General features: G+C 39.7%; 1 protein-coding gene across 1 annotated transcript; it reads left to right on the forward strand.

Annotated features, from left to right (window-relative positions):
* The first annotated feature begins 518 nt into the window (after positions 1–518).
* Positions 519–19571, forward strand: P2RY10 (P2Y receptor family member 10). The gene is made up of 2 exons (XM_010592703.3): positions 519–685; positions 14165–19571. Exon 2 carries the CDS (start codon positions 14214–14216, stop codon positions 15198–15200), a length of 987 nt encoding a protein of 328 aa, XP_010591005.1. The 5' UTR covers positions 519–685; positions 14165–14213; the 3' UTR covers positions 15201–19571.
* Positions 19572–20396: the final 825 nt, after the last annotated feature.

Raw genomic sequence — 20396 nt, forward strand, 5'->3', positions numbered from 1 at the left:
ATGAGTCAGACATTGTTTTTGCCCTCAATTTACACTGTAGTAAAAAGAAAAGAAAAATTCTTTTTTTTTTAGGGGATAAAAAAATGTACAAAAATAACCAAAGTGCACATTAAATTGTGAACCTTGGGATAAGGAGGTCGAGGAAAGTGCACTCCAGATGGAGGGAAGAGCTTAAGTAAAGGTAATCCTACTGCTTTTATTTCTGACTTGTATTTTGAGATTTCTTAGCCTTTGCCCTCAGGTCTTGAAGAAGCTGCATCTCTTGTTCACAGGTAAACTCTCATCAGATTTTACTTGAAAATCTCATCTTGCCATGGAGCCTGCTGAAACCTAATGAGACAGGCATGTGGACTATAGTGAAAGGCGGAAGGGTAGGGAGCAGTGAAGAAGGCTAGTATGCAGTCATTGAGTGTGCGCATAACCTGCCCTTTGAATTTCTCTGCACCAATGAAATGAACTAAAAAAAAAAATAGAAATAAAACTAAGGTGGCGTCATCTGTTCAAGGGACTTACCTTCGTTCTGTGCAAGTTAGGTTTCTGTGGTGAGACACCAAATGTATTCAACTTCCTCTTTCAACAACAAGTTTGTTAGTTATCGGCAGGATCCTTGCCCCTCAGAGTTAGGCGTTTTTACTCCTACCTCCCTGCAAAAAGAACAAGAGTCTAATCCCGGCTGAACTCCAAGGTAAGTTACAGCCTAACACCTGGAAATTGGTGGTTCCATGTGGGAGGATTGGTGGAGACATGAAGATCCAAGACGTAGGCTCTTGTGGGGTTGGTGTCTGAAATGAAAATGGTCTCTGGTTTCTCATCTCAGACTTTTTACAGCAGGGGCAAATATGATTGCCTTTGAATCTGACCAGAGTCCAAAGTTAAGGTTAATGCCGTTAGTCCCCACCATTGTTCCAGGAGTGTGGTGTCCATGATACATCTTCCTCTTTTCTGAGGGTTCTTTGTAGGGTGGGACCAGGAAAGATGACACAAAGTGGTTAGAAAAGAGTGTCCTCAATGAGACTCATTGGGACAACTTGGTATATTCAGTCAGAAAAAGAGGATTTTTTTTACACATTTCATGTAGATTAAATTTTGTGTTTGTGGAGGAGAAAAGGAAATGTGAAAATGTTTGTGCTTTATCTTGGTTGCTGGGAAAAGAAGAATGATGTTTTGCACTCAACTTCTGCTGTGTGTAGTTCATCTAGCTGTATAATAAACAAAGATTTTTATCTATTAGCTCCTTGCTTTGAAGTTTAGTTTTCAGCAGTACAGAGACAGATGTTAAGTTTTCCCAGGAGAAAAGGAATGAAAACCAGAGCATAGATTTTGGAGCTGAAACCAAAAACCTGAAGAACCAAATCCATTGCCATCCAGTCAATTCCGACTCATAGCGACCTTATAGGACAGGGTAGAACTGCCACATATGGTTTCTAAGGAGCACCTGGTGGATTTGAATTGCCAACCTTTTCGTTAGCAGCCGTGGCTCTTAACCACTATGCCACAAGGGCTCTTAGAAGATCCAAATCTCTTAAAATACACATGGGGAAACTGAGAGATAGTGCAGGGAAGACACTTGGGATCACATCATCCAGTTTGGGAACCTGTGTCTTCTGACTAAAACACCCTTTTCCCTACAGCAGTCTGCATCTCCCAGAGAATACTGTAAATGTTATTTATGACTCTGCCAGTTTTTAGTTTAGAAAAGGAGAAAATATCTCAGATCACAAGCTCTAGTGAAATTATTTCAGAGTCCGCTTGGAAGATTTTTTTTGATCCTTTGAAAGCTACTGTTTGATCCAAGTCATCCGCACTATACAGCAGAGTCAAGAATAACAGCAAAATGACACCTGTCTTTTCAGTAATTATTGCTTATTACTTTGAGTGCTAACATCTGTCTTGTTCAAAGCCAAGATGAATGAGTAAAATAGGAACTGCCGATTGGGGAGTTCCTGAAGATGGACTGTGCCAAGCCAGGTGGCATCAGAATCAGTATAGATAGAATGATGACAGGTTTTGTTGTGCTTTTAAGGGTGAAGTAGCCTCAGTCCCAAGGATCCTGCAAGTAAGAATATAATATTTTTTGGTTGTTCAAATGAATGCAGAGAGTTTTTGCCAGTTCTGTTAATTGGAAGTTTATTCCTCAGCAATTGTGACACAGTAAAATTATTTGCTGCTGAAAGCAGGGGACATGCAAGTATATTGCAGCAGAAAATGGCCTGAAGTATACTTGGAATTGGGTCATGAATTTGGGGTAATTGTCTTTGCAATGGCCCTGTTTAACATGGCTATTTCTTTGGACAAAGGGAGTTCTGTTTTGAGCTCAACTGGGGAAGTTGTTGAGTGCAAGTTGTACAGCCCGCTCAAATACTAGCAGTGATGAATCATCAAACTCCAAATGAATGAGCATATTTCTGGGTCATTTGAATTGTCTTCAGTGGTCAGTGGTGTTTGAAGTAAGTCATTTGAGGCCATAAGAGACAGGGCAGACCTCTGTCATGGCTCTAGCAAAGAGGATTACACTTTGCCATCACGTCAATTCCAACTCATGGTGATCACATGTACTACAGACTAGAACGGAGCTCCAAAGGGTTTTCATGGCTGTAATCTTTATGTAAGCAGATCACCAGGCCTTTCTTCTGTGGCACTGCTAGGTGGGTTCAAACTACCAACCTTTCTATTAATAGTTAAGTGCAAACCTTTTGCACCATCCAGGGACATTTTAGTAAAGAGAATAGAGGCTGTATGTTTTGAAACTACCCCTTCTAAGAGTTCCATCACTCAGGGTAGTAGATATGGCTGGCAAGAAATCTAGGCTTTATTTAAACGCCATTGGCCTAAAGGTCTGCTTACACTCCAGATAAGGGTATTTTGCAGAGAAATTTTCATCTAGTATCAGTTCACATGCATCAAAAGCAGAGTGATAAAGCAAGCAGAACTATAGACAGGGGGTCAAGGAGTCTGTGTTCTAGCTCAATGACTCAAAGGTGTGGCATTGGGCAAGTCATTTTATTTCTTTGGGTCTCAATCTTCTCACCTTTTATAAAGGGGAGACTTGGAATAGATGGTATCTAATTCCCTTCTTAGAAATATAATGATTCGATTCTAGGCTGCTAGGTACCTCAGAAATGTTACATATCATTAAGTCATGAATAACGGTGTCATTAGTAGGAAAATCTAATTAGAAGGTTCTTTCTGAAAATAAAATCCAAGTTTCCAGGGTAATTCAGTAACCTTTGCAAAAGGTCATTGTATTTCTTCCAGATTATGTTATCACAAGACCTTCAACTTTTAGGGCACAGGAAAATGTTTTGTAAGTAATTTCCTTTTTTGTTTTTCTTTTTCTCAAATAATAAAACACAGACAACAAAGGAAAGAGTTCTAAAATCTGATTTCCACCATGACTGTGTCTTTCAATTTTTATTTGTCAATCTTTTAAAACTAATGTTGCCTTTGAGAAATATGAAAATCTCACTAGAAGGTTATTGTGAACTTGCCATACTGAGAACCAGACCCTGGACCCTAGAAAGACCTACTACATCATACAGATTTTTCAAGTACTCTGCACCCAACAGCCAAGAAGATTTTATAGATCTGTACACCCAGAAGTTTGTATTATAAGGACAATAATTATATTTTGTTCTCCAAATAAATTTATTATGATAAAGAATATGTATTTTTTTAAGTAACATATGTTTTTCACACTCCCACTTTAAAATTACTGCTTTAGACCTGTCTGGCTCTCATGACTATACTTTTCAGGGATTTTTTCTAAAAATACAGGATCTAACCAAAGTCCTAGGAGATCACTCTGTGTACACGTAAAGAGGAAATTCACTAATGTTTGTTGAATGTCTGTTGTGTACCAGACATGAAAATAGGTACTTTCGCACAAGTTTCCCATATAATCTTCACAACAATCTATGTTGTGGACACCACTAGTATCTTTATTTTATAGATGAGGAAACTGAAGCCCAGAGATAAGTGAGATGTTTCAGGCCAAGACCGAACCCATTGCCATCAAATCAGTTCCACCTTATACAGACTATAGGACAGAGTATAACTGCACCATAGGGTTTCCAAAGCTGTAATTTTTATGGAAGCGGACTGCCACATCTTTCTCCTACAGAGGGGCTGGTGAGTTTGAATTGTCAACCTTTTAGTTAACAGCCAAGCACTTAACCACTGCACCACCAGGGCTCCTGTTTCAGGCTACACAGCCAATAACTTAGTCAAGATATGACCCCAGGTCTGCGCAAATATCATGGCTTTTTCCACTAACAAAATGCTGCACCAACTGCAAAAAATGGTATCTAATCATGCCTCCTTCCTAAGTGACTAAAAATCCAACTAAGATTAATGCATGGAAGTTCAAATTCAAACTCTAATATGCTAGTTCTTTAATTCATTTTAAAGGTATATAATTTTTACTTCCCCTAATTTACAGAAAAAAATGTGTAAACTTGTAGAATATATCCAAATATCTGCATTTCTGATGTCAAGCTGGGTTATCTGGAGTTGATTTTAATTAATTCAGGAGATATCAGTTTCCAGTCCCAGCTGATCTTCTTTAGCTCTGGTTATGAGAGATTGAATGAAGGACACCATGGTTATAGAATTCATACTGGCAGAGCCAATTCATGTTAGACTTTAGTGGTTAAAAAAGATAAAAAGGTAAGATAAGGCAAAGCAAAGTTCCTAATGACCTGTAAAAGCTGTACCTTGGAGAGTGAGAAGTTTCCTTTTAAGTGCCCATTCCCTTTTCCCTGTTTTATTTCCCCTTCTCCTCTCAAGATGACAATCCCACAGTTGTCCCTATCGTCAAAGAAAATAACCCAGAAAAAAACCCAGTGCCGAGGAGAGGTAAATTTAATAAACATTCTCATTTAGTGGTGTTAATATGGAGCCCTGGTGGCACAGTGGTTAAGAGCCTGGCTGCTAACCAAAAGGTCGGCAGTTCAAATTCACCAGCTGCTCCTTGGAAACCCTATGGGGCAGTTCTACCGTGTCCTATACGGTTGTTGTGCGTCGGAATCAACTCGACAGCACTGGGTTTTTTTGTTTTGGTTTTATTGAGAGGGTAGAGGTTTGTAGAGTCGGTACTAGGAAAAGAGCAGTCATTTTGATGCTAAAAGCTTAAACTCCACACTCCTGTCTCTGCCACGTGCTAATCTTGCATCTTCAGGCAAATGAGATCGATTCTTTGAACCCCAGTTTCCTCATCTGTAAAATGAGGATGATATCCCCTGACATGATTATTCATAATATATATTTTTAATAATTATTAACTGCAAATGTTGGTGTAATAATGCTCTGTAAAATGTAAATCAGGAGATAGATTGAGGTGATAGCTGTGTAAGCATTAACAGTGGCAATGGCAGTGCTGTTGGTATTAGTTAGGGGCAGGTATTGAGAGGGATAATGCCTATAAAGCACTGGAAAGTTAGAGCTGGAAGGGAGTTTAAAGATCACCCAGTTCAAATTGTCTTATTTTAATAGTGAGAAAAATGAAACCCACAAAAGGGAGGGGGCTTATTCAGGGCAAGATAAAGAGTTAGTATTTGAATAAGTATTAGAAACCAAGTCTGTTGGCAACAAATTCAGTATTCCTTTTCATATATCCTACTGCTTTTGAGCCTTTTCTATCCCACAAAAAGGCTTGTCCCATTCAGACCACTCCTGTTATAGATTGTTCCAGTACTTCTACCCACAGATCTGTTACGGTTTGGGTTCATAAACAAAGCTCCAAAAAGGCCCCTGGCTTTGATAGAACTGTACCCTAACATATGATGGGTAATTCAGAGTAGAGTTGCCCAATGCAGGGAAAAGATGAGAGTTAAGATGGGATCTTATGAGAGGAGCAAAATATTGAACTCTGAGATGGGCTTCAAGGGGAAAGGAGTTTGATGGAGTTTTGGTCAGGAATATCCTTAGAGCCACATGTTGAAAGTGAATCTTGTTAACTCAGAGCTGATGGCTGATTTTCTGTTCTGTGATTACTAGATTAGAGCTCTGTACTGGTCATTTTCTTCGGGACTTAGCTTCTGTCAGCAGACTCCTCTTTCAAAAGAAGAGGCATCCCTCCCCATGGTCCTGACCCTTGGAGTAGGCAGTGTGTACCCTGGGCAGAGTGTCCCAAACTGGAGGAACGAAGAGGCATTTACTTCTGTAAGACTGGTATTCTTAGGAATTCATCAAGGATTCTGCTCTAGAAGCTGGCTGAACGGACATGGAAACACAGGGTGGAGGGAAGGAATGTGCTATCTCATTAGGGGGAGAGCAACTAGGAGTATGTAGCCAGGTGTATATAAGGTTTTATATAAGAGACTGACTTGATGTGCAAACTTTCACTTAAAGCACTATAAAAATTTAAAACAAACAAAAAAGAAAGTGATACTAAATGGGCACGCCAGCCCAGGTGCAAGGATGAGAAGGCAGTAGAGGATAGGAAAGAAAGCTGGTAATAGGAACTCAAGGTAGAGAAGGGAGTATGTTGACATGTTGTGGGGTTGTCAGCCAATGTCACAAAACAATATGTGTATTAATTATTTAATGAGAAAGTAGTTTGCTCTGTAAACCTTCATCCAAAGTACAATAAATAAAGGATTCTGCTCTAACTGCAGCTGAGTGGTTCATAACTACAGAGCTAGGGACTGAAGCGTGGCACTGAGAATGTGGCATTTTCACAGGTTATAATTTTATCTGGCCCTTATTGTCTCTGTGGACTTAGTTAGCTGAGTTGGTTATGCAACATCGATGAAGTTAAGTCCTTAGGATTAATCCCCACATAAGCCAGCTAACATCAGTTGTTTTAATATGTTCAGCCTTGTTCAAGAATTAGAGAAGCAAATTTGGAACATGGTCCCTGACTTCATAAATTTACAACCAAGTGTAAAGAGATCCATAAATAGTTAAACAATAAAAGAGTTGTAATAAGGCAGAATATTTATTTAGTTAAAATATTAACTGAATAACTACTACGTGCCAGGAATTCTGCTATGTTCTGACATATTAGTTAGAAATAGAGACATAGATGCAAACATTTAACATAATATAGTGAATGTAGTGTTAATGTAATTCTCATGGTGATATGGGGCAACCAGATAAGCATTTTTATTACATATCTATGGTAGCATGCTAGACGATAGACTTTAAGAAGGTAATTCTTCAGGCAAGTAGATAATTTACTAAGTCTTTTAACAATCCAGGCAAGGGAAGATGGCAAGATGAAAGCCTGATATAGAGGAGCCATAGCTGAGAGAAAGAGAGAATTTTGTGGTTGATTGGATTAAAGAGAAGTTGTCTAGGATTATTCTAAAGATCCTGGCTCTTGAACTGGATAGATGGTGGTGGATAAGTAAAGTTCAGGGAGTGTGATGAGTTTTTTGTTGTTAATTGTTGTCAAGTCAGTTCCAACTCATGGTGATCCTATGTGTGCAGAGTAGAACTGCTCTATGGGGTTTTCAAGGCTGTGATCTTTCAAAAGCAGAAGCAGGCCTGTCTACCAAGAGGCCTCTGTGTGGGTTTGAACTGCCAACCTTTCGGGCTAGTACTTCAGCACTTAACCATTAGCTCCACCCAGGGACTCCCATGAGGAGTTTAGGTTTGGGCGTATTCATTTCAAGATGCTTTGGGATGGCTTGGGGACATTCAGGAGCTCTGGTGATGCAGTGGTTAAGAGCTCAGCTGCTCATCAAAAGGACAGAGTTCTAATACACCAGCCACTCCTTGGAAACCCTGTGAGGCAGTTCTGCTCTGTCCCATAGGGTCGCTATGAGTTGGAATCGACTCAAAAAAAAAAAACAGTTTTTGTTTTGTAGACATTCAAATGGGAAATCTCAGCTCAAAGTTGGACATACAGGTTTAATATCTGGAGAGAAGTCAGATCTGGATATATAGATGTGAGAGTCCTCAGGATATGGGTGGTAATTGATGCCATGAAAGTAGATGATGTTACTCAGGAAGAGTATGCTGAATAAGAAGAGAGGATACAGACTTGGAGAAAAATCAACATTAAAAGAATAAACAAAGCAAAAAGAAGCCACAGAACAGATTTAGAAAGAATGCACAGGTAGTAAAGAAGAGAACCAAGAAAGAATCGTGTGTTGGAAGCCAAGGGAGGAGAGCACTTATAAAAGATGGACGTGGTCAGACTGTTTTCAAGGCAGCAGAGACGTCCTGCATGATTTAGCAACATGATGATCACATGTGGACATTCGCCAAAACAGTTTCAGTGAGGTTGTTCAGGGTATTACGCTACCTTGAAGGGCAAAGAAGAATGGATATAAAGTGAGGAAAAAGAAACAGTGTAAACAACTCTTGAAATTTTATTTAAGAAGAGAGGGAAAATGACAAACAGAATAAAGTACTAGAGAAGAAAAGAATTATTTTTGAGGTTAGAGAGACTTGATGACATAGATATAGCTGAGAGAGGAGGGGAATATGATGATCAGGAGTGAAAGGAACAATTAATGAAAGAGGATCCTGAGGAACATAAGAAGAGATGGGATTAAGGGTACAAAGATTCATCCGGAGCATCTGGAAAGACAGCTATGTTGGGAAGTGAGATAAGTGTAACTGTAGAAAAGATTATATGTGTGTTGGGAGGGGGCAATGGATGAAGTTGAGTTGCTTTTCATCCAATAACCTCAATTTTCTCTGTAAGGTAAGACTGCTGAGAAAGGTCTGGGATGGGACAGCAGGAAATAGGAGAGAGGTTTAGTAGAAATGTGCAGATGCAGAATAGCTACCATGGGAAATGAAGAAGATGCTAAGCAGAGGTTTGCAAAAGAGGATAGAGCAAAAACAAACAAACAAACAATAACTCTTAAGCTGGAAATCATAAATTTGTAGTTCTGTTAATCCAAAAGACGTTGGTATTTTTGATAGTATTGTCCAGCAGCTTAAGTGGTAAGAAAGAGAAGATTGTGGAATTGACCTGAGGTTAATGTTTTGCCAGGCTGGTTCAGCAGAAGAATGGGGTGCAAGGAAGTCAAGGGTTCTCATCTGAGAGTTGTCAATTTTACCAGTTATTTGATCTATAACTGGAGAAGAAGTGAGATGAAGGAGGTTTGTCGAGTTAGACTAGGAGAAATGGAGAGATCTAGAAATGTTAGATCTCTAGGAGTGTATGGTGCAAGTTAGTATGGCATAGTTTGCAGTGTAGCTCAGCAATCACAATGTTAGAGAAAGAAAACCACTTGAGAAAACAGGAATTGCTAAAGAGTACAAATTTGGAAAGCGCTGGAAAAAGGAAGTACTACCTTCTCTGACTCAAAGTGCCCTATCTCTCAGAATTTGATAGAGAAGAGAGCATTGAATAAGAGGCCAATGAGCCTGGCTTCTAGTTTTGATTCCATCATACTCTAACCCTGTGACCTTGAACGAGGCACTGAATCTGTCTTGAATCCATCTCGTTATCAACTAAAAATATGGTAGAGGTATTACTGGTACCTGTCCCGTTTACCTCACCAGGGTGAGGCTGTGCTAACATGAGGGGTTCTCATCATCTTCTATACCATTCCCTCAGTTCTTGGTGTGCACTGATGGTGTTTTTGGATAATTTAAAAATGTTTCTCCCACCAGACCAGAAGCTTCTCAGGGCCAGAGGCCATGGTTTATGAGTCTATATTCTCCACAGAATCTAGCACAGGGCTTATAGTATTGGGCTTATTAAATACATGTTGATTGAATGATGGCCTCCAAGGCAGTCAGAATTTCAAAAAATCAATGGAAAAAATTAAATAAGGTTATTTTCCCCTTTTTGTTTACTTTAGAGGCATAGACAGCTTTGGGAACTACAGATGCAACTTTCTTACCCCCATTTCAGGTCCCACACATGGGTGGGTATGAAATCATTTGCTGATTATATTAGTAGGTGTACACTTTAAAGGATCACAACCAATAAAATTGAAAAATTGAGATGCCTTTGGAAGCAGATCACAAAGATACCTCTCTTCCTGAGGTCCAGGTAATAGTGTTGATGATACTCGGAGAACTTGAGTTATGTTGGTTTCTACCCACAGGATACGTCTGATCACCTGTGATTTCTGCTTTGTTCTCTCAGGTCTTTCCAGGCATTATCTTTCTGAGTTGAAAAGGAAAGGCATAAGGAATATTGATGCTGATAGGCCAGATCAGAAGACAGAATTTCAGGGAAACAGTTGGCAGCAGAAATGTGTTAGTTGAGATATCATAGCTTGCATTTTTGCTTTAATGCTTTTAAATAAAGGCTTTGAACTATTGTGATGCAATTCAATCCAATTATACAAATACTTTTGGGTATTACTAGCTAGCAGGCTAGGTCCTAGTTACATGGAGATGAACAAATCAGATGTTATGACACTGGTGTTTTGTTACGACTCTAATGAAGTTATAATAGATTGGTTGAGATAACCAATGAACAAGTAAACAAACATCTGTATTACAAATGTAGATGCTACAAAGGGAAAGAATAAAGAGTATGAGAAAAGATAATGACGTGTAGAATTATCTAGTTAGGATTGGCAGGAAAGTTCTCTCTGATCATAAACTGAGTTTAAAAGGAGTCAAAAACGTGCATATCTGGAGGAACAGAATTCTAGACAGAAGGAACAACACATACAGAGGCATGGCTTAGTTGTCTAGTGCTCCTATAACAGAAATACCACAAATGGATGGCTTTAACAGACAGAAATTTATTTTCTCACAGTTTAGAAGGCTGGAAGTCTGAATTCAGAGTGCCAGCTTATGGGGAAGGTTTTCTCTCCCTGTCGGTCCCGGTGGAAGGTTCTTGTCAGTCAGAACAACCTCGTCTCAGCTGTGTCCATTAGGCAGGCCTCTCTCTGGCCCTTGGCCCCAAGGCCCCTCAGCCTGTCCTCTGTATTACTGAGGCAAGTGTTACAAAGCTCTTCAGCTCCACTGACAAGTGCCCAGACGCACCCCACTCCGCTTGGAAGCCTCCTGCCTGAAGGTACTCAGGTCTCTTTCGGTCTTTCTCACTCCCTGGGTTGGCTTCCACACGTCTCATACTGGTCTTCTAATTCTGCTGCTGCCATTTCTCTGTGGCTGCTTCTCACTGTCTTGAGCCACCTCCAGTGTTACACCTTTCTCTCTCCTGGTTGTAGGGGGTTCTCAGCACAGGGACTATGGGTCTAGAAGGTGAGCTCAACTCTCATCTCTTCTTCTTGGTGGTATTAAGGTCCCTATCTCTGTTTGCTTCTCTCTCCTTTTATCTCTTGTAAGATAAAAGGTATGAGTCAAGGGTATGACTTGAATAAGGGTAGTAAGGGTGGTGACTGGGATAAGGGTGTTCACTTGAGCCACACACTCTAGTAAGGTAGACTCAGGATACATCCTGCTCTAATCCTGCCTCATTAACATAATGGACAGCTCACTCCCCAGTGGGACTATAACTACAGGCATAAAGGTTAGGATTTACAATGTATTACAAAATGGAGGATAATTACATAAGCTCACAAGATGGAGGACAACCACACAATACTGGAAATCATGGCCTAGCCAAGTTGACACATATTATGGGGGGACACAATTCAATCTATAACAAGATCTTTGTCAGGAAAAATGCTTGGCTTGTTCTAGAAACTGAAAGCATCTCAGTTTAGCTGAGAATGAGAATGAGGTAGAGAACAACATAAGCTGATGTTGAGGGATATAGGAACCACAGTGGATATGGCCTTTAGGCCATGGTGAGACATTCCCTCATCTACACTATAAAGGCAATAATAACATTTACCTCTTAGGGTGGCTGTGAGCATTAAACTAGATAATGCATGTGAAAGCTCCCATTGCAGATATTGGGATACATAATCCAAAAAAAAAATCCGAACCCGTTGCCATTAAGTCGATTCCAACTCATAGCAACCCTACAGGGCAGAGTAGAACTTCCCCATAGGGTTTCCCAGGAGTGGCTGGTGGATTCGAACTGCCAGCCTTTTGGTTAGCAGCTGAGCTCTTAACCCTTGAGCCACCAGGGGATACATAATAGATAGTCACAAAATTATAATTAATCTCTGCTTTTCCACATGGGAAACCCTGGTGGCGTAGTGGTTAAGTGCTACAGCTGCTAACCAAAGGGTCAGAAGTTCGAATCCGTCAGGCGCTCCTTGGAAACTCTATGTGGCAGTTCTACTCTGTCCTATAAGGTTGCTGTGAGTCGGAATCGACTCGACGGCAGTGGTTTTGGTTTTTTTTGGTTTTCCACCTTGAGTACCCTCTTCCCCCTCATTCTGGTCTTAAGCCATACAGATATGCAAAAGATTACTGTATGATTCTTTAGGGCATATCACACATGATAGGCCAAGTAGGGGGAAGTGAGCATAAGAGAAATAGTAGATTATAACATCACCCCCCTTTTATCTGTGAATCCATCACTTGGAATTTTGTTCTTTTATCACATCTCTATTTCCTGGAGCCCTGGTGGCACAGTGGTTAAGTGCTTGGATGCTAAACTAAAGGTTGGTGGTTTCAACACACCCAGAGGCCCTGTAGGTGAAAGACCTGGCAATCTACTTCTGTAAAGATTATAGCCAAGAAAACTCTATGGGGAAGTTCCACTCTGTCATATTGGATCACTATGAGTCAGAATTTACTTAAAGATACCCAACGACGACAACAAAATTTCTTGGAGCAGGACTGAAAATGAAGTAGGAAGCTACTCTGCTACTTAAGAGGAGAAACTAAAACCAGATTGGTCTTGTTTTTGTAAATGTGCAAAACGAAATAACAACAAAACAATAACATAACAACAAAACTCTTATCCCACCTGAGGAACAAACTCACTGCTTTACTTCTTCCACTTCTGGCTCTAAATGCAAAAAATATTCCATGATATGGATAGAAGGTATGTTTGTAAAACTTGCTTTGAGTAGGAAAATGGATGGTGGGAGCAGGGTGGGTATGAAGATTAAGCACCTTGTCTTCCCTTTTGAAGTCCCAAATCTTTCATTCAGTAGATGTGTGGCTTTAAGAAACTCTTCTCTCTGGGCCTTGCTTTTTCTACCCTTTTTTTTTTTAATGTAGGAGTTGAATTAGAGCTTTTCCAAGGGTTCTTAACCAGAGAATTAAAGTAAAATAAAGAGTCTTTGGATTGCTTGCTATTCCTACCTGCAGGGAGCCTGTGCAACTCCATGGTCAGACCTTGGAAAGCCCTAAAAATTACTGTGTGCTACCCATGTCCCACAAATAATACATAATAAAAACCATGCTAAAGCATAGAGTATGATTAAGGAACTCCAAAACAGATTTTCTCCTAATGATGACTACTTTAATGAACAAAAGACTAGCATTATATCTTTTTTCCAAAAAATGGTTTTGGCAGCCTTGTTTTGCTGTTGCCCTAAACAATGTTCATTTTGACTGTTGGATAATCCTGGCATATCCATGGCACCACACCAGCAAAGAATTCCTCTTAAAGGGTGAATAGGTCTTTTCCCCTCCAGGTTACATAAGAGAGGCTATCCCAGTTCAGCTTCTGGATGAATCCATATGCTACTGAAGTTTTTCAGGTAAATACGGAATGGGACCAAAGACAAAAGAGAGAGACAAAGTACAGGAGAACCTCAGAGTCACCAGCTACTGCGATGGAATAATAGAGAAACCACGTTCCCAACCCCTAAAAATCAGCCAGGACACTGGCATGCTGGCTCGAGGAGGCAGGGCCATTTTCCAAGTGTTGGGGAGCCAATGTAGGAAGACAAGACCCAGTGAGTGAGGTGGCAGGCAAAGAAGAGGCAGGGTGATCTGAAATGTGAGGCTGAATTTCTACCATTGAAATTGGGGATGAGTGGGCAGTATTCACTCCATCCAAGACTTGAGGCAAGACAAATTTTGAGGCAAAGGAAACAGACTCAAATGCCAGAGATGATATACACACACTTTTGAATGTAGCAGGAACAATAGACTGAAAATTTCAGGACACCCTTGCCCCTGAGACACAATTTAGAGAATCTGGGAGGGCAGTTGGAGTGCAATTCCATGCCTCCATAACTGACTTTCATTGGGTGACCTTGGATCAGTAGTATAGTTTCCATGAACCTCTGCTTCTACATCTGTGAACAGGTCTCTTCTAATTCTAATATCCTATGTCTCTGTAAGTATAAAAGGAAGAGCTGATGGTTATCTAAATAACTCATTAATCATTATAGTTTTTTGTTTTTTCCTTTGTTTTGGGCAGGTATCATAACACCGTGGTTTACCTTGATGAATATACTGAAATATTAAAGATGAATAGCAACAGCACCAGCAATGCTGAAAATGGCTGCATTTCCCTTAATGTGACATTTCAGTACTCGCTCTATGCAACCACCTATATCCTCCTATTCATCCCCGGTCTTCTGGCCAACAGTGTGGCCTTGTGGGTTCTGTGCCGCTTCATCAGCAAGAAAAATAAAGCCATCATTTTCATGATCAATCTCTCTGTGGCTGACCTTGCTCATGTGCTGTCCTTACCCCTCCGGATTTACTATTACATCAACCATCACTGGCCTTTCCAGAGAGCCCTTTGCCTGCTGTGCTTCTACCTGAAGTATCTCAACATGTATGCCAGCATTTGCTTCCTGACCTGCATCAGTCTTCAGAGGTGCTTCTTTCTCCTCAAGCCATTCAAGGCCAGAAACTGGAAGCGTAGGTACGACGTGGGCATCAGTACTGCTATATGGGTCGTTGTGGGGACTGCTTGTTTGCCATTTCCTATCCTGAGAAATGCAGGCTTAGCCAACAACAACGAGTCTTGCTTTGCTGATCTTGGTTACAAGCAAATGAATGCAGTGGCTTTGGTTGGGATGATTACAGTTGCTGAACTGTCAGGATTTGTGATCCCAGTTGTCATCATCGCATGGTGTACCTGGAAAACAACTATATCCCTGAGACAGCCACCAGAAGCTTTTCAAGGGATCAGTGAGAGACAGAAAGCACTGCGGATGGTTTTCATGTGTGCTGCAGTCTTCTTCATCTGCTTCACTCCATATCATATTAACTTTATTTTTTACACCCTAGTAAAGGAAAGCATCATTAGCAGTTGTCTCGTTGTCCGAAGCACACTGTATTTCCATCCTTTTTGTCTGTGTCTTGCAAGTCTCTGCTGCCTTTTGGATCCTATTCTCTATTACTTTATGGCCTCAGAGTTTCGTGACCAACTATCCCGCCATGGCAACTCTGTGACCCGTTCCCGCCTCATGAGCAGGGAGAGTGGTTCATCAATGATTAGTTAAAAATAAAATAATTCCTCAATTATGAATTTGTTTACCCACATTCCTTGACTTGTTCCAAAGGTCAGAATGAATAGGCAGACAATATCTTTAGTTGAACCTTGGGGAATAACCAAAATAGGTGTTTTCTTGTGTGATAGTCGTGGTCACAAGGGTGTGATCGTGAATGCAGAGTGTGGAAAATATGAGACAGGAAAGGAAGATGGGATTTGCTTTTTTCTTCTTTTGAAATTCAAGGCATTTTCTTATTTAAGAAACCAAGATCAAAATTTTACTAATGTTTCTAATCAAATAGAAATGGGATATTTTATTTTAAGCATTTTTCAGTAAATATGTTGTTGTTAATAAGATACAATAAATACACGAATCTTTTCCAGCTTGTAAAAGTAAGTAAATCTTCATTTCATATGAAGACATTTCTGAATGAGGGTAAAAATCTATAGTATTTCTAAGGGATAAATGCACAGGCAGGAGGACTAAAGAGTTGAAGCAAATGTGTGCGTGAAGTTCAAGACCTCAAATCTGTTACTGAAGAAAGGGTATGGGAATTCAGTCATTTAAAATGTATTGGATGTCTATTGTGTTCTGAGTTGCCACTGTTTTAGGTAATTTCACATATAGCATCTCATCTGCTCCCCCCCCCCCAATAAACTTGTGGAAGTTTCCATTATAAACGAATAGATGGAATTTCAGAAAGTTTAAGCAACTTGCCTTGGAATAAACAGTGGTGAGCCAAAATTTGTCCAGTATACACCGAATCTGCTTAAATTTATTTCCTCTTTTTGCATTGTTACATTTACTAGGTCAATACTAAACTTTATTTGAATGGTGAAGACATATACTAAAGCTAGGTCACGTAAGACCAAGACCATTTCAGCACAACTTGCCTGGGATTATCTGAAAAGGCTGTGGGTTATGTCATGTCAGGCTCCAGTTTTCAAGGTATTAAATTATAAATAGTTGAGCTATACTAGTACTTTCTCAGTCTATACAATCCTGATGATATGGGTTATAACAGCCTGAAATAGTTTATTATTTCTCACAAAGTGTAATTTAAGGCTTAACGCATGATATACAAACCCTATAAAAAAATTTTTTTTTTTATAGGCCTATAAGTGGGTCAAAAAAGGAAAGTTGGAAAGCTGACAGATGAACATTTTGTAAAATTTGTATTTTTTGGGGGGGGAGAGCTAGCCATATTCTTTTTAAAATTTACTATATCTGCGCTTATTAAAAAATCCTTCTGGCAATTTTATTATCTTCATTTTTTACAAAGGTTATTGCCATTGTTTCAGAACCATAAGAAAAATTTGAACATAAGTCGTCCTCAACTTCTGAGGTGGGCATTTATATTTATGAAGCTCAATCTGTCACGCTCATCTTTTATGCCTGCAATTTAAAGAACATAGATATTGGTGTTCAGTAAGGAGAAGGGAAGTAGTGGTCCTCAGAACATCCATTTGAATACACTGGCTATGGACTAGGAAGAGAGACAAACAAAAAAAGGAAGAAAAAAAAAGAACAAGAGTTCTCGTAAGGGAAAGAGTTCTGTAATTATAAAACAGTAAAACTGGTTTTCTTGTGCTTTCTTTATTAACCTGGATCTGAAGGAAATGTCAAAAAACGGTTTCCAGATGTGCTTGGAGTTAATGGCAGCACTAACAGAATGACTGGGTAGACAACCCCATCCTAAGGAGATGACTTTGAAAGAGATCCATTTGGAACTATGCATCCTGTTATGCTTGTGGAGGAAAGGAGCCTCAGTTCTTGAAAGTCGAACCCATATGCCCTTTTTTCAAGTGGTTAGCAAGACATGATTTGTGGATTAATGGGCAAATTAAATTATAGCCTTTTACTTTGAAAGAGCCCTGGTGGTGCAGGGTTTAAAGCACTCGTCTGCTAACCAAAAGGTCAGCAGTTGGAACCCACCAGACGCTCTGTGGAAGAAAGATGTGGCAGTCTGCTTCCATAAATATTTACAGCCTTGGAAGCCCTGTGGGGCAGTTCTACTCTGTCCTATAGGGTTGCTATGAGTCAGAATTTACTCAACAGCCGTGGTGCTTGGCTTTGGATTTTCACTTTGGCCATCAAAAAACCAGAATCTCTGGGCTTTTTTCTTACCTCCTTTACAAGTAAAATTTCTACAAGATTAAATTTGTGTACAAACTCATAAATTTTATTTGCAATTCATGAATGTGGGGGGCATCAGCTTTGGATGTCAGATCAGATTTTTGAAGAGCGGTACAAAGTGAAAGGGTTTTGTAGGCACAGACAGAACAGGAAGCTATACTGGGCAAATTTCAGATTGGCTAGTGGGCATTTTCTTTATTTGGGATTAAGGGGAAATTTTGAACTAGGTTAAAATGAGCAGACAAGTCCTGATTAATTAGCTTATATTTCCACTTCTGGGAGAGTCAACTGACTTGGATCTTGGCTTTTAGGAAGATTAGGCATTTACAGGAAATACAAACAAAGTTTTGATTTGCTGATGTGACTTCATCTCGGGCGGGCCTTTTGGGGGCCTAGTATAGTCAGGTTAACAACTGTAAATCCCTATGTGGATCCACAATCAACAACCATGGAAGCAGAAGTCAAGAAATCAAAAGACTCATTGCATTGGGCAAATTGGCTGCAAAAGATCTCTTTAAAGTGTTGAAAAGCAAGGATGTCACCTTGAGGACTAAGGTGTGCCTGACCCAAGCCATGATATTTTTAATCACCTCATATGCATGAGGAAGCTGGACAACGAATAAGGAAGACCGAAGAAGAATTGACGCCTTTGAATTGTGGTGTTGGCGAAGAATATTGAGCATACCATGGGCTGTCAAAAGAACGAACACATCTGTCTTAGAAGAAGTACAACCAGAATGCTCCTTAGAAGCAAGGATGATAAGACTGCGTCTTACATACTTTGGACATGTTGTCAGGAGGGATCAGTCCCTGGAGAAGGACATCATGCTTGGCAGAGTACAGAGTCAGTGGAAAAGAGGAAGACCCTCAACAAGGTGGATTGACACAGTGGCTGCAACAATGAGCTCAAGCATAACAACGATCGTAAGGATGGCTCAGGACCAGGCAGTGTTTCGTTCTGTTGTGCATAGGGTCTCTATGAGTCAGAACTGACTCGATGGCACCTAGCAACAACAATGATAACAATGTGGTGATATGGAAACCCTGGTGGCATAGTAGTTAAGAGTTTGGCTGCTAACCAAAAGGTCAGCAGTTCGAATCCACCAGGTACTCCTTGGAAACCTTGTGGGGCAGTTCTACTCTGTCCTCTAGGGTCACTATGAGTTGGAATTGACTGGACACCAATTTTTTTTTAATGTGGTGAGAAAGAAAAGGATAAAAACATTCAAGCAAGAAATGGTTGGTTCTTGAATTTGAAGGCTGGGATACCTTACATAATGCCATGGGGGAAATGATAATGCTTGGAGTGATGAGATTGCAGCTCAAGAAATCCATGAGACTGCTTTAAAGTATGACAATGACCAAAAATTTGAACAGTTATCCCTGTGCTTACTACAGGAACATAATGTGATACAAAGTGGACAGCGAACCATAAATTCTTGAATGAATTTTTCAAAAATTGCTAAAAAGCCCCAAGTTGCCCCCCAATCTATGTAAGACACCTGTCAAAATCCACCTAGAAACCTTTCAGAATCCCACAGCCCTGATGAAAGACGTTTTCACCTTCTGATGGTTTTGGTAAAAATAGGAAGGAATTTTGAGGCATATAATAACTTTATACAATAATTTTTATAACAAAGGCAGTTTCTGTGTGATGGATATTCTGCTTACCTTTAAAAAGCTTTATATGCTAACACAGAATATAGGTATAAAAAATTGATTAAAGAGATTATTCTTATGAAGCAGTGGTCATTTCTATAAAAATATTGAGCATCAGACTCGTTTAAAAATGTAACCCTTTGTTATGAAATTTTTTCTATGAGAAAATCAGCATCTCCTGTTAAAATTTAAGAACCCCCAGAAGCCCAGACGACACTCCAAGACTTCTGGGTGTCTTATCATTAACTATATCTCTGCAAACCAACCTCATTAATCCCTCAAGAATGTCCCTTCTTGTTTCCCCAAGGACCTTGCTCACTTTGAAGTAATAGATAGTAGATGTTTAACCTAAACGTTTCTTTTTTCTAAGACCTGTATCTCTAGAATTTTGTGTATTCCACGTGATTTGTTCTTCTACATTACTGTATAACCGTCAAAGAACCAACGGTACGTTCTTTCATTTATCACAAGACTGTAAAATGCATATAAACAAAAAACTACTTTGCAATAGTCACACTTTCTCTAAAACTGACTGCCACTTTGAAAATGTCTCTCTCATTCTTAATAAATCGTTGCTGTCTTTAATTGTCAAAGTCTTATTCTTCTTTAGCGCTCCTTACATCTTTTCGTATATTTTCCAGGAATATATCTCACCATAAAATTAAGATTGCTGCTTGTGATAGAAAATTTTAAACTGCATTCCTGTAGGTTTAATTTACTTTTAGGTTGTAAGTAGTATGGGTGGCATATTAACTATTTAGACCACTTATGACTGCAATATGTGATTCCAAGTACAAGTATACTATTCTCCTCTAAGACTCTAAGTTAATTAACCTCCAAAAGTCCCAAATTTACTACTGATGAATAATTAGCATATTTTGGAGCCTGCGTTTAACTCAAAAACCACAGTTTTGCTTTAGGAATAGAGAATACGTTTCTAATTTTCACGTAGGTGTTCCTTTGTCCAACTAAACTATACATGCAAAGTTATAAATTAGGGAGCAATTTGTTTTACAGAAGCTGAATTTCAAATCGGGTACTAAGAAGAAAGAATGAGGGTAGCAAATTTTCAGGAGCTGTTGACATACGTTAACATATTTCCTGATCTTTTGGACTTGCAGGAGAAGGGGGCACAAGGATTTCCACAATTTAAGAAATTCCATTTGAGTTGGGCCTTGCAGGATGGGGGGTCTTCAAGTTCTCACTAAATATGAAGAGTAAGCATTCTGGTTGGAAAACCCTGTGAGGCAAGGACGGAAAGACAAAAAGGCTGGGATTTGGCTAACACCAAATACTATAGTTTGGCTAGAAATATAGAAGGGAGTAGCAAGTAACGAAGCTGGAAAAGTTAGGAGTGTAGAATATGGGGGGCCTTATAGGATTTGAACTTTTGTGTGGTGGGGTGAAGTA

Source organism: Loxodonta africana, chromosome X, assembly GCF_030014295.1.
Source record: "Loxodonta africana isolate mLoxAfr1 chromosome X, mLoxAfr1.hap2, whole genome shotgun sequence".
Classification (NCBI taxonomy): Eukaryota; Metazoa; Chordata; class Mammalia; order Proboscidea; family Elephantidae; genus Loxodonta; species Loxodonta africana.